Source organism: Colobus angolensis, unplaced genomic scaffold, assembly GCF_000951035.1.
Source record: "Colobus angolensis palliatus isolate OR3802 unplaced genomic scaffold, Cang.pa_1.0 Scaffold360, whole genome shotgun sequence".
In the NCBI taxonomy this organism is placed as follows: domain Eukaryota; kingdom Metazoa; phylum Chordata; class Mammalia; order Primates; family Cercopithecidae; genus Colobus; species Colobus angolensis.
In genome coordinates this window covers 2,122,818-2,138,009 of record NW_012116933.1, presented here as the reverse complement: position 1 = coordinate 2,138,009, position 15,192 = coordinate 2,122,818, and the positions used below count along the sequence as shown (strand labels likewise).

General features: G+C 36.7%; 1 protein-coding gene across 3 annotated transcripts in view; it reads right to left on the bottom strand.

The window, feature by feature from the left end:
* Positions 1-487: 487 nt before the first annotated feature.
* The window catches only part of NRIP1 (nuclear receptor interacting protein 1), a 107,076-nt gene continuing 92,371 nt past the window's right edge, over positions 488-15,192 (bottom strand). For all 3 annotated transcript variants that reach the window (XM_011953427.1, XM_011953428.1, XM_011953430.1), the window contains one exon: positions 488-7,773. In XM_011953427.1, coding sequence (XP_011808817.1) covers positions 3,975-7,442 — 3,468 coding nt within the window. In that variant the 5' untranslated portion in view covers positions 7,443-7,773 and the 3' untranslated portion in view covers positions 488-3,974. The remainder of the gene's footprint in view (positions 7,774-15,192) is intronic.

Genomic DNA, 15,192 nt, shown 5'->3' with positions numbered 1-15,192 from the left:
ATATTACCTATACACATATAGCATATATTTAAACATGCATATACGTGTACATACATTCATTTCTGGAAAATTATTAAACTCCTTTTGCTTTTATTTAAAATAAACCACACCCATTGAAAACTGGACAAAAGCCTTCTGATAAAGTCTTATCCTAAAATGAAGTGTGTATGTATATACACAAAGTCAACATTAATTTTGAATACTGCACAAACTATTTTCTAGTTTAAAAATTTACACTGATCAACTAGTTACACACTGAATCATGGGAGACAGCGTATAGGCTGATTGTCACTTTGAGCTATGCCTTAATTACCCTGTTTCTAGTGCACTAACTTGCTAGCCACCTTCTTTTTTGTTCCCTTTATTTTTCTGAGAAGGGCAAAATATCCTTGAAGATCGCTGTTATATACATAGCAATGTGTTTGATGTTTACGGAAAACCTAAAAACCAGAGAAAGTCCACAAAATAACAGTCATTTCAAACCAGAGACAATGCATTTTTTTTCTCATTTATTCAAATTCACTGCAGGAAGTAAACACTAAAAGATTAAAAAACAAAACAAAAAAAAATTCACACTGCAGTATGTACAGTTTCATGACATCATATGAAGAAATTAAATTTCTAATAAAAATGACAAATTATATTACTGAGCAGATCGCATCAAACTTGGATGTGTAAACACCAGAATTCTTACTATGAATGGTAATGTGCCTGTATTCCAGTATTGCTAATACCGGGATACTCTTGGAATAATGTTTGCAATGGGATTAAAAAATTCATGAAAGTAGTTGTGTGAATTCTTTATGTTTAAAAGTGGTTGACGATTAAAAAAAACTGTTTAAGACCCTTGGATTCAAAGCACATTCTTTCACAAAGCTTAAACCACAGACGTCATGTCCAGAAATGGAATACTGTCATGTTGGGATGAACATCTGATCTGATTTGTTAAGACATTTTGCCAAATGCACAGATGCACAGGGTCCCCCATGCACTTTTCATGCAGCAGGTAATCACAACTTAAATAAAAGGTTTATTCTATACATTTGTCCAGACTTGCAACTGTATACATACATGCACAACTTTTAAACCTGTCTGATTATATTTACACTTATACATGGAATATACAGGAACCAAAGAGATTAAAAGGCTTTTCTGTTGCATTAGAACAATACAAAATATGTATTTTTCATTAAGGAAATCACTATTTACATCACCTTTAAAAACCGATTTTAACATCTTCATGTAACAAGTCAATATATATATATACATATTATATATATATATATATAAAATATATACTCTCACCAGTTTACTCTTCTGTAAGATGCAGCAGAGAATAAACAGGTAATGAATGCTACCTTACTGATGTCAATGAGAGCTGTAGTACCCTTTCACAAATGACTTTATTAGAAGAAATTGTCTAGATATCTAAAATAGTCCTTGAAAATGTGTGTATGTGCATCCTTGTATCTACATATGCATAAACAAAGTGAATCTGTGGATGTATACCCTTTCTCACTGTTCTTTAAAATCACCCTAAATTCAAATTGGGGACATTCTCTAGTAAATCAGAACAGCATTCTTTGTGGTCATGTTTATTTAAGTATTACATATTCTCATTCCTTTGTTAACAACAACAAAAACAACCAACCAACCAAAAAACAAAACAAAACCCATTAAAAAAAAAAAAGTAATGCTGGCCCTTGACAGTCTTTTCCCTGACCTAAATTTCACTCTCTTGTAAAAAAGCCATTTCCCTCTACCCAAGGGAGAATACCAACATATTTTTTCTGACATACCTCTAAGGCTCCAAACCTTTCACAACAATCAAGAAAAATGACTGGTTTAAAAGCTTATTTATATAGTGTTGACAATAAGATTGTCACAGTATGGACATGGAGTAGAATATATTCAACTGGCCAGTGGAATTTTATGTCAGAATAAGCCTATGCCTTCAGTTCTCCATGATGTTGCATAATACCCACTCCTATTACTGTATAATATTTCCATTAGCTATTTACAAATCATTCTGAGGAAAAATAACCATTTAGGGTTTTAGATCATATTAGGAAATCACACCTATTTTTAATATAAAAATCTTAGAAACCACTTCAAGAAGAACAACTTTAAATCAAAATCCTTCTAACTAGTAGTGATTATAGAATAATTTTTGATAGGTCATTTGCTAACCAGGTTCACAATTAAAAACAAAATGGTGAATGAATTGTGGATTGTACAAACTGAACATAAAAACAGACCTGTTTCACAATTGAAACCCCATGTGGCTTCAATAATATATTAAGTTATTCTAAGACAGTATCAACATTTACTTTTCATCACTATTTTAAAATAAAAGATCCAATGGAGTGATTGTGTACAATTCTGTCATGTATATGTGCCTGTTGTACTTTTTATTTAGCCAGTCTGAGTTTAGTGCCTTTCTTGGGTTTAAACTAAATGTTGTAGCCTTTGTTGGCATTGTTCTTAGGATAATGATTTTAATCAAGGTTAAGGATGTATTCGGGAGAAGTTTCCAAACCATCCTGGAATCACCTGAGTTTGGTAAGTGGCCCTGTTTTTCCATCCCAAAGGCTAACTAAGTAGATGTTACTCATTAGAACACATAAATAATCACAGATTTTCCTGAGATGTTGAGCCAGATATGAAAGTTTTCCCCTCCACCCAATTTTTTGTCATAAAAAGTGTTCTGAACCCGATTTCCAAACACATAACGGTAATATATGAACAATATTGCAAATTTTGAGCTGATGTGTGACTGTATTGGGGAAAATAGAGGCATCAAATAGTTTTTCTGTTTTGTTTTGTTTTACAGTCTCATGTTCTGAGGAAAGTCATAAGCCATGGTTCTCAAACACAAGAAACACCTAGGGAGCGTGTTAAGATGCAGATGGAAGATTCCAGGTCCACTTAGCAGAGATTCTTGTTCTGTAGATCTGAGATGCTGCCTATGAATCTGCATTTTACAACAAGTGCTCCAGATGGAGATGGTTCTAATGCAAGTGGTCAGAGTTCAGCTTTAAGGAATCCTGGTCATAAGACTCGCAGGTACCACAGGAATGGTGAGAATTAGCTTTTACAAGAGATGGTGAAAACAGTCCAAAGAAAAGCCATTTTGCTTCTGTTAAAAACAATTTCTTAAATATTCAACTTTTCAGGAAACCACCTAAAGATAAATGTTAACTTTTCTAATTCTGCAAAAGGAGGAGTATTAATTTAGTAAAGTAGTTAAAATACAAAAAATGGAAATCTGCCTTTTTTTTTTTAAAGGATCTATCAAACTTCCCTCAATTGTAATCAATTTTTACTAAGTAGTACAAGGTTTAAAGAAATCTATATTGAAAAGGATCAGAGTGGGACAGACACATTGGGAACCACAAAACCTCTTCCAAGAGTTAAAAATAAACTTTTTTTTTCTTTTTTAGCAAAAGTGAAAAAATGTAAGCATATATTTTTCTAATTTATTTTTGAATTGGATAATAAGTTGTGAATCAGCACTAGGTTTTTTTAATTGGATAATTATCCTTTAAAGAGTTGTTTAACAGTTTGGACTTTAAAAAATGTGTTATGTAGGCTGACTTCTGAAAAGCAAAATAAAGTACCCTAATAAAGGCAGCAAAATGCATTAATCCACTATGAATGGAGTTTTACATTTTAATTTATGCCTATTATTTATGTTTATAAAAGAATTTCATTCATAGGCTACTCACGGTTGTTATCTGATGCATACAGAAGTGTTAAACAACCAGTTGCTAGTTCAGTAGTTTCCTCATGACATCTAATGTTAAGCAAAAATTAGTATGCATATTTAAACATCACCAGTAACCAATACTTTTCAAAATGAAAAAAGTTTCAATTATACCATGCTTTTCTCAAATCATGCTCTTATTTATACAGATCTCAAGTTCATACTCATTATGTTTTAAAAAGATCCCAAACTGGATGGCAGGTACATTTTATTCTGATTCTTTTTTTATTGTTAGCACGTTTCCCAGAAGTCCATAAACTTCTCCGTTTGCACTGTGTGGGCGAGAAGCATTATTTCCCATATGGCTATTGTAAGGGCTTCTTAAATTAAAGAAAGAAGCTCTTGTTTCTGCAGTAGGAAGTAACTCTTCTTTGATTGTGACCTGTGAGACACTTTCAGCAGATGAAGGCTCCCTCCAAATGTCCTTGTCTTGTGTTTCTCGACTGGTAACAGAATTGCCTCCTTTCTGCAGCATATAATATAGTATTGGGTTGGTTTTGGTCAGTCTTGGAGAGTCTTTTTCGTACTCATTCTTCTCCACATCAGTGATAACCCACTTAATGGGTCCTTTCTCACTGGGCATGGAACACCCATTCAAAAGCCCAGATTCTGGTCTAGACCCTGCACAGCCCAAGTGCTCAGGGAAAGTAGGACTTACAGGAGTTTTCACGACTCCTGGGTATGAAAATGTCCTGTTATCCATGCAACTGCTGGGCTGAGTGGGACTGTACATCAGTCCATTTAAAGAAGAAATGCTAAATTCAGGTTTGCTGTTGGTCACATTATTTTTGTGTCCTTTCTTTTTACTGTCAGCAACAGAGTTACTTCTGTGCGGGGACAAATCTCGCACACAGTTTTCTGAGAGAAGCAGCTGTTTCAGAACATTGAAGCTTTTGCTCTCTCTGGCCCAACTCCTATGTTCGCTTTCGCTGGCTGAGCCATGACCAGCAGGATATTTAAACTCAAGATCATTTCTGCTAAATTTCAGCTCTTCCTGGTTAAGCAAGGACCCATACAGTACTTCTGGGGCACTGTGATTGTTTGCAGCATCAACAACGTTGTTTTTCATCTTTTTAAATGGATTTTCTAAAGGCTCAGTATAAAGCTTCCTTTTCTTAGGGACCATGCACAGATTCTTTGATTCTAGAAGTGCCATTTCATTATTTCTGTGACTCTTGTCTGAATCATCTGTCAGGTAACTATCTGGATTTTGTCTTAGCAATCGACTTAAGAGACCATTCTTTGAGAAAGAAAAATCCTGAGGTGAAACAGGCTCCGATTTAAAGTCTTCGGACACTGGTAAGGCAGGTGCGCTTCTCTGCACAGCAGGAGCCATACCCAAGAATGGAGCACTCTTGGCATCATGGCTCAAGTGCATATTTGTATTAGGAATTTGTAAGTCATCACAAGGCTCAGATTTTATTTTCACCATCAATATTTGTTCACTTAAAGCTCTCTCTGAGTGTTCCTGAGTACTTTCATCTCTTAAGGGAGTTTTCTCTTTCTTTTCACTTTTACCTTTGTTGGGGTTTCCCAGGAGCAACTGGAGGACAGTGCGTCTTTCAAGCAGATTTTCTATTTCAGAACCGGAAAGCCCTGGTTCAGGACCTGTTGGTTGACTACTAAATGCTTGACTTTCTTCAGCTGCATTCGTTTTATTTGAGAGCAAAGGGCTATTTAATCTATCAATCACACCTATCGGTTTATCTGTGTTTACAGTTAACAGCTGTTTGCTGGGTCGCTGCTCTTCCACTGACATGGAAGACTGCAGTCCACATTGTGCTAAGTTTTGTAACAGCTTACTGGCACTAAAAGTTGCAGAGTTTTGCGCACCTTCATTGTGGGCTGGTTTCTCTCCTGGCGTGTCTTTGCTTTTTGTAAGGTCCATTGAGTGGTTAGATGCAGTCTTTTCAGACTGAGTACTGCAGGCATACGGTGGGGAATTCCATTTGATGACCAGAGAGTGTTGAGAGAGATTGATGGGAGACTCTGCTTTGGCTGACGTAAGTAATGGTGGAGTGCTCACTGGCGTAGTCCGATTTGTACTGGGGCTTTCTATCACAGAAGTCCTTGCATAATTTTGTGTACTGAACTTGGTCACATCATTGTGTACTCCCTGAGGGCTGGTGTTTTTTTCTACATTTTCTTCATTCTTATGGCCAAGTAGCAATTGAAGAAGTGTTACTTTCTGGTGTGAGTTTAGCTTAGAACTCTTTGAGGTATCTTGATCTTCTTTGATATCTACGTCTGGGACTTTTGGATCCCAAGTGTTTAGCAAGGATTGGGTAAAGTTATCCAGGGAAACAGGTTGGTCAGATTCTGATTTTTCAGTTCGGTGTTTGCAAGACAAGTCTATGGGAACACAGTTGGAGTAAGAACTTTCATCACCACTGCTGTCATCTGTAAAGCTAGGATTGTTATCTGAATATTCATCAATAGTTGTAGGTGTACTACTTTCCTCAAAAATGCTTCCTCTCTCACTGTGACTGTGTCCATTCATTGGCTTAGGTATAGTCTGGCTTTTAAGAAGATGTAAAAGCAAACTATTGTTAGCAGCTTGTTTTATATTGTTTCTCTCCAGTGAGTTCTTATAACCTGCATTTTTAGGGGAAGAAGGAATGATACCCATTGGATTTTGAAATGTCGTAGCACTACTTTTGCTAGCCATCAGTTTGCTTGATGATGTTCTAGCCTGACCATTAAGATGGCTTGACATTGCTTTTGAGAGCTGGAAACTGCCAACATCCTTCTGGCCATTTTCTTGCAATCTGGCCATAGCAGCAAGTCTTTCACTTGCTGCTTGATTTGCATTTTGTGTTTTTAAAGCATGTTCTCGAGAATACTGCTGCAAATGGGCTTCGCTTGACAGAAGTAATGCTAACTGGCTACAAGCAACACTAGGTTTAGGTGAGGTGGCAGGACTAGCCCTTTTTTCCACCATGCTTGCAACAGCCTGTAATCTTGCAGCACATGACAATGGTTCACTCATGACCTTCGTTCCACTTTGTCCAACGTGATGAGGAGACTCTGCAAATCTATCTCTGATGAGGTTTTTAGTCACATCAGGAAGATTTGTATCAGGCTTTTGATCTTTAACTTTACTTTTCTTCAACAAAGTTTTTAAATGACTTGATGCAACACCATAGCACCTTAAATCCTTCTCCACTTTTAAAGAATCATGACTGAGGGCATATCCTTGCTCCTTGAGGCTCTGCCTAATTTGTTGTGACAGAGCAACAGTCTGCAGCCTAGAGCTGAATGACTGAAGCAAAGAGGCCAGTAATGTGCTATCCTGTTTGCCTTTAGGCACACTGTCAACCATGCCAGCTAGCAAAGCTTCCTTCTTTACGTTTAAATTTACGATAGAATCAGACAGCCTCTTCCGCTTTGCTGCATTCCAGTCCTCAGAAGACTGCAACAGTCTGGCTTTTTTGAGGTGCAGCATGCCAGATCCCTGATATGTATGTGTATTGAGAACTGGACCATTACTTTGACAGGTGGGAAATGCACTGCCAGAAATGTTAAAGTTCTGATCCTCTTCATTATTCCCAGCAGACTTTTTGTCGATGGCAGTACCTGATCCCCCTGCTGCCTGATGCATTAGTAATCCTTCTAGGTAAGTTAAAACAATAGAATCCTGGTGCACATCAGAGCCAAGCTCTTCTCCATGAGTCATGTTCAATAGAAGTGTTCACAAGGGCTTGGTTTCTATTCACTTTAAAGAATGGTTTTCTGTGGTGAGTGAGACGTAACTTTAATAAGTGAGTATCAGTTTATCACCTTCCATAGCAATCAGAGAGAGATGTACTGTTACATTCTGTCCAGGATTTCTTCTGGCAATGACAAGATAAATGCAGTCTGACCACAGAGCTGATCAACTTCTATGCAAGAAGGAGGAGAATTCCTTAAAACACAGGTCTGTAGCAGTAAGCAGATAGAATCCTTAGTGAATATATTCCTTTTCCTTCTTCATCGTTTGTTCCCCATTAAATGCAAATATCAGTGTTCTAAAAAAAATGAAAATAAGAATAGTTAAGGAGGCAGAACTAGAATCACGTTATGATACCTACAAGTAAAATAATATAGCATTTCTAAGTGTATATGTATATTACATATAAATAATAGACATATATATGGATTATAGTCACGTTAGTAATTTGTTTTATTGCCACTCCTATTCCATTGAAAATGTCTACTGGAAATCCTGTGGGCTAATCCATACTGTTAAAATGATCAAATCATTAGAGAAGAGAACGTACTTTAATGTTATATAACCGTCTTCCAAAGCCTGCCAAGTCTCTGAATTTTCATAAGCACCTTTCTGCAGAGTAATGTGAACGTTAAGTCTCCGGTATAGCTTTATAGCTCTATAGGAGAACTAGAACCTGCTTCCTTACATTACTGGGCACTTAGGAAGAAACAAAAGTAGAAAAAGGAAAAGAGATGCAGACTCTGATGAGTCTGATGTGGGGTTGAGGCCAACAGAACAGACTCATTTCTGACATCATCCCCCAAACACCAGACATTCCATAAGTAATTTTTAGAATTTCTGTTTTCAAAAAAATGAAACCACTAACAAGTTGAAGATTATTTTGTGAGTCTGTTCAAAGTGTGACCATCTTAGTCATATTCATAAACATTAAAATACAGTCACATGGAGGAGAGTGATTTCTTTAGATGCTTGTTTGGGGCTATCAAGGGTTTAATGTAGTTTGTTAGTAAATCCTTCCTCATGTGCTCTATGGAGAAGTCTTAATGTCAGGTCCATTCCTTACAGATACAGAAGACAGGGAAGGCATAAACATATATAAGAAGTACAATGGAAAATGCCAAAGACATTTTAGTCACAGTTTGAAAAACATTCCAATGGTATTTATTATCTAAGAAGATACCAAACGATTTCCTATCACTAACACATACACAACAGAAGAAGCAAGAACTCATTGCATTTCTGCAAACTTGATAGATAATACTATCTATCAATACTGACCTAAGGAATGGGGCCAGTACACCTTTGGAAGAGAAGCTGGAATAAATTCCAAGAAATTTGTTTTTCAAGATGCCAGAACATTTTGTTCAAGTTATTAGACCTGAAGCTATCAACAAATACCTTGGTCCCTATGGAATTGAAAAGATAAATTTTAATTGAAAGATTACCCTGTAGCTTTTTGAGTACAATGCTTAACTCTAAATCAAACTTTAGGAAAGAATTATCTGATTGTATCAAATTGTTGAATGTATTGATTAAAAGGATAAGAAATGATAGCCACAGAAAAAGATATAGAAAGGAGGCAGCAACAATTAATTTCAACTGTGTAAGGAGTAGGATGAGAAGAGACCTTCTTGAGATTCCAGTGCCACCATTTTAAAAAGCTTTGCCATAATGTACTTAAGATGGATATTTTAAGAGGTTAATAATGATACAGAGATGAAATGGTGATGACGACTGCCACCAAATATCCATTCTCCTGTTTTCCTTTCCTAATAAAACCCTGACTTGCTTTTCAGGGAGTAGGGAGGTATCCCAGCTAAACAGTACATTTTTTTTCCCCCATTGGTATATATCTTACAACTGATGGCATGTTGCTTAACTGGAGGCTTATTTTTCTTTCTTAGTGGTATAAAACGTAAGGACACATTTTACAATGATAACATCTTGGAGTTGAGGAAACAGTTTTCTAATTCTCTTAAAAAACTTAATATGGCCGGGTACAGTGGCTCACACCTGTAATCCTAGCAATTCAGGAGGCCGAGGCGGGTGGATTGCCTGAGGTCAGGAGTTTGAGACCAGCCTGACCCATGTGGTGAAACCCATGTGGTGAAACCGTCTCTGGAAAAATACAAAAATCAGCTGGGTATGGTGGCATGCACCTGTAGTCCCAGCTACTCAGGAAGCTGGGGCAGGAAAATTGCTTGAACCTGGTAGGCAGAGGTTGCAGTGAGCCGAGATTGCGCCACTGCACTCCAGCCTGGGTGACAGAATGATACTCCATCTCAAAACAAACAAAAAAACAAACAAACAAAAAAACAAAAATAACAACTGCTAATATACAATTAATTCTCAGCTAGTTAAGACATTTAACAACCATTTAATGGGATATGCAAATCTATTGTATTTCTCTCCATACCACTACCAACCTTTCTGTTCTTGGGTAGAGTCAAGAAAGTCAAAATCATATCAGTCATTTGAAAACTGGTTTGTAAATAGCCATAAAATATACTTTACTTAAGAATAAGAATGAAGTAAGGAGCACCTTTGAGTTCATATTACTCCTGTTATTGCTATTCTACTTTTTACTGTGTATAACATAATTTGCAAAGTATTATTCATTGCTTTAAAAAGACTGAATTTACACATTTCTGAATTTACAAAGCAGATTTGGAAGTTGATTTAAAAAGGAATTACCACAGTTTCTTTGCAAAGGAGCTCTAACACTGTATTTTACCATTTATTTACCTCTCTACCATTTATTTCCTATCTTCACAGAGAAAGTAGATGACAGATATTAGGAATAATCATCTCTTAATAATCCTTTTTTGGCAATCAGCTTTCTCAGGTTGAAAATTATCATTTCTCAAATATGAAAACAATTTTTAACTTCAAGAACAAAAATGACATATACAAATAATTTTACTAAGCTCCCTGGGTCTGAGGACTGTGCTAAATCATAATTAGTACAGTGCAACACAGTCAATAGATAACTGAATCTTGGGATACATGAAGTTATTCAATGACCAAATTCCCAGTAGGAAGGAAAGATTTTGACATTCAAACACACACATTCTCTCACTCTCAAAAAATATATAGATGAAATACTAAAATAATTCAAGTCACAAATTTGAAACCACATACTGTAGTTCATCACTTAAAGGAATGACGAGGCAAAAGTCATCCTAAATATTCAATTGTTTATTTAATTTAGATCAATACAACACATTCTCACTGAACTCCCAATCTGCTTCGAGATCTGCTCTGTCTTAGGATTGGAGAATTATGTTCATTTTTAAAAAGGGATGTGATAGATAGTATCTAGAGAACCAGGCAAGGTGAACGTCCACCTTTAGGTTTCTAGAATATCCCTAATAATAAAAATCTCTTCTCCCCATGCTATTTCTTTTCACATTCTCACATGACTATTGTATCACCAAGCACAAAAAAATTAAAAAATTGAATGTGATTTGAAAAATCTTTTAAAGATTGTTTTAAGAGTTTTAAATGAAAATTATAAAATGAACATTTTTAGTTTAGAATATGTGGTTACCATAGTATGGATAAAAGTCACTATGTGTATGCACTAAGCTGTCACACCTTCTTCTAGAGAAGTGGACCAGTAACACACTTAGAATAGATTTAAAGGGAAGATGAATAATTGCTTCCAAAATATTCTACGTCAAGGTGGTTATTTTTCATCAATTTCTTTGAAAAAAAAAAATCCTATAAAACATACCAATTACCTGAAGCAGTGGAGAAAAAGGATTTTCTCATGGTGACCTGTTTTTTCAATGAGATAAACCTGCAAACCAAAGACTGTGGTCACTTGGAGAGGCTGCCTCAGGTGACACAGCAGCAACATCTACCACTTGTTCTAGCAGAAAATAAAGTGCCTATCCTAGGAAAGCAGGAATTCTTACACCCCTTAAGGCCTGAATGCACTTCACTCCTTCTATTGAAAGCTCTTCAGGGACCAGAGTGAGCCAAATTTCTTTAGATATCTTCCTTTTCTCTCTTAAACAACTAGAGAGGGAGAAATCACTAACAATCCTTCTCACCTTTCCCAAGCCTTGCCTTTTCACTTCTATAGTACAGAATGTAATTGAGAAATATAGGAAAAAAAGAAAATAAGGCATGATACTTGGAAATAGTACAGTTTGTTGGGACCTATGGATTTGGGGTATAAGGTAAAATATGACCACTACCTAATAAATAGACGTTTTAAGGTTAAAATGTTATTTTAAGTTATTCAATATTAGCTTAACTCATTTTCTTTTAGTGGAAGACAATCACATTATTCATGAAATTCCAACACATAGTTCTCTTGCCTGGCTTTATATAAACATAACTTAAGAATGTTGCCAGGTGTATACTTGAGTATATTTAGTTACAAATACCTAAATGTCAACACACATTTAATAATTAGGTTTTCTTAGAGCAGTGGCCCCCAACCTTTTTGGCACCAGGGACTGGTTTCGTGGAAGGTAATTTTTCCATGGACTAGTTGGGTGGAGGTGGTTTCGAGACGAAACTGTTCCCCCTGAGATCATCAGGCATTAGATTCTTATCAACGGTGGGCAACCCAGATCCCTCGCACGTGCAGTTCACAGCAGGGTTCGCACCTCTATGAGAACCTAATGCTGCCACCGATGTGACAGGAGGCAGAGCTCTGGCTACGGTAATGCTTGCTGGCCCACGGCTGGCCGCCTGCTGTGTGGCCCAGTTCCTAACAGGCTTGGCCTGGGGGTTGGGAACCCCTGCTTCAGAGAATTGCAATTAATGTATATTTTTGAAACTGGAATAGTTTATAAAATATTGAATCCACTGGTTTGTTATTTTCCTAATTTTGATGGTGATTTCATTAGCGCTTGTGCATGTGTCTATTTAAAGATATTAAACATTTTCATCACAGTAAGGGAGACTTGACTTGTATGGTATATACTTGCTAAATAACTTCTAAGTAAAGAAAATAGAACTTTTCTAGAATTTGGCTTACAGTGGATAAGAACCAAAGGAATTAAAAATACTAAAGTGACAGAAAAAGAAAAAAAAAAAACAGGAAAAAATACTAAGAACAAATAAAGGCATCATAAATTCTGCAACTCTCATGAGATTTCAGAAGGAAAAACTTAGTTTAGAAACTAAGTAGATTATATTACTAGCCTGTCTTTAAACATTAGGTTAGTAGATATCACAGGCAAGGTGAAGAAAGATTTCTTTGATGAACACTAAAAATGCATGTATACAATGACAAAAAAGGAAAACCTATAAAATAATAAAATAAAAGCTAACTGAGTGGTGTTTGTTTCAACTTGGCTGTCATTTTTATAGAGTGGTTCCATAAAATTTGGGGAAAAAATGGTTAATTTTAACAAAAAATGTAGTATAACATTTAGGATACCAAGAAGTGCTAAATTTTGATTTCCGTATTATCATCTTAAGTGAAAATCAGCTCACATAATTTTTTGGGGGGGGACAAGGTCTTGCTCTATTGCCCAGGCTGGAGTGCAGTGGTGAGATTACAGCTCACTGCAGCCGCAGCCTCCTGGACTCAAGTGATTCTCCTACCTCAGTCTCCCAAGCAGCTGGGACTACAGGTGTGTGCCACCACGCAGAGCTGACTTTTTTTTCCCCCGGTGGACATGGGGGTCTCACTATGTTGCCAAGACTCATCTGGAAGTCTTAGCCTCAAGTGATCCTCCTGTCTTGGCCTCTCAAAGTGTTGAGATTACAGGTGTGAACCACCACACCTGGCTCTTTTACAATTTTAGTAAATTCATTTTAACCCTCAGTATACCAAGAAAAAGTCATCATCATTTATCATCTGGGTCCAACAGACATTTTATTAATATTTAAGTTAATTCATGAATAATTTACACAATAAGAATAAAGAAACGACATAAAACAACTTCATTAGATTTTTTTTATAAGAATTTAAACATACACTGTAACTCAATTCTTCATTCCCTGTTTTCCTGGTTTTGAAGGAATATACACCTGAAAAGGGCAAGGTGCTTTGAAACTGACAGCTCATCAACTGTCACGGACAAACCTGGAAATATTTACAAATATTTGATTCTAGATTTCAAGTATGTGTTTAAAAGGACTCTTGGATCTTCTTTTTGTACTTGAAGAATTCAAAAGGTGTTACTTTTGATAACTTTAATAGCTCATAATGATGTTGAAAAGATGACAGAAATTTCTGCTTCGCAACTGCCCAACATATTTCATTTTTAGAGTAACAGCAATTACAATGATCGATCCAATGAACTGCTTCATTTCTATATCATCTCTTTCTTTACAATCTCCTTTATCAAACACCTGTCTTAAGTATTTGTCCACTTATGAACAGTTTCAAATAAATTTGAGTTTTCCAAAAATCATAAAAGATGAAAGAATACTATCACACACCCTTTGAGGAAAACAAAGCCATTGAAGTTTTTGTCACAAAACACTGAGTGTTGAATAGTGAGCAATGAAGTCTTTCCAAATGAATAACTAACTGGATGAAAATACTATACTTACTTTCTGTCCTGAGAACTATATATATATATATATATATTTTTTTTTTTTTGAGACGGAGTCTTGCTCTGTCGCACGGGCTGGAGTGCAGTGGCCGGATCTCAGCTCACTGCAAGCTCCGCCTCCCGGGTTTACGCCATTCTCCTGCCTCCTAGGGGCTGGGCACAGTGGCTCATGCCTGTAATTTTTTGTATTTTTTAGTAGAGACGGGGTTTCACCGTGTTAGCCAGGATGGTCTCGATCTCCTGACCTCGTGATCCGCCCGTCTCGGCTCTGTCCTGAGAACTATATTTTTGAACTAGATTGTTACTCATTGATCCCCGTGTTTGAGAAAATTCACCTAGGGGCTGGGCACAGTGGCTCATGCCTGTAATTTCAGCACTTTCAGAGGCTGAGGCAGGATGAATGCTTAAGCCCAGGAGTTCGAGACCAGCCTGGACAACATGGCGAGACTCTCGTCTTTACAAAAACATACACACACAAAAATAGCTCGGTGTGATGTTATGAAACTGTAACAGCTGCTTGGGAGGCTGAGGTGGGAGGATCACCTGAGTCTGGGGAAGTCGAGGCTGCAGTAAGCCATGATAGTACCAGTGCACTTTAGCCTGGGTGACAGAGCGAGACCCTGTGGAAAGAAAGAACAGGAAGGACGGATGGACGGAAGGAAGGAAACATTCATCTAGGATGTATCTGAAGATAACAGTCAGTGGTATTGCTTATATAATCAATAGCACCATAATGATTCACGTGTAAAGTATTACCATTCAGTTTTGTTCCATTCATCTTCTGGTTTATCTAAGTGAAATAACTTCGTATGTCAACTTTCTTCTCTTTGACATTATAGACAGAAAAATACTGAATCATCAATTTTTAATAAAACCTTAAAAGGGAAAGATAGTGTCTCCAGATTTTTTATTTTTATTTTTTTTTACATTCTTGAAAGATAATGTAGCATAATGGGCTCTAAGAAAACTGGAGAGGGGGCTGGGTATAGTGGCTAGCCTGTAATTCTAGCACTTTGGGAAGGCTGAAGTGGGAGGATCACTTGAGCCCAGGAGGTTGAGGCTACAGTGAGCTATGACTGGGTTACTGTACCCAGCACTCTAGCCTGCATGACAGAACAAGACACTGCTTCTTAAAAAAAAAAAAGAAAAAAAAACCAACAAGAAAGAAAGAAAGAAAGGAAGGAGGG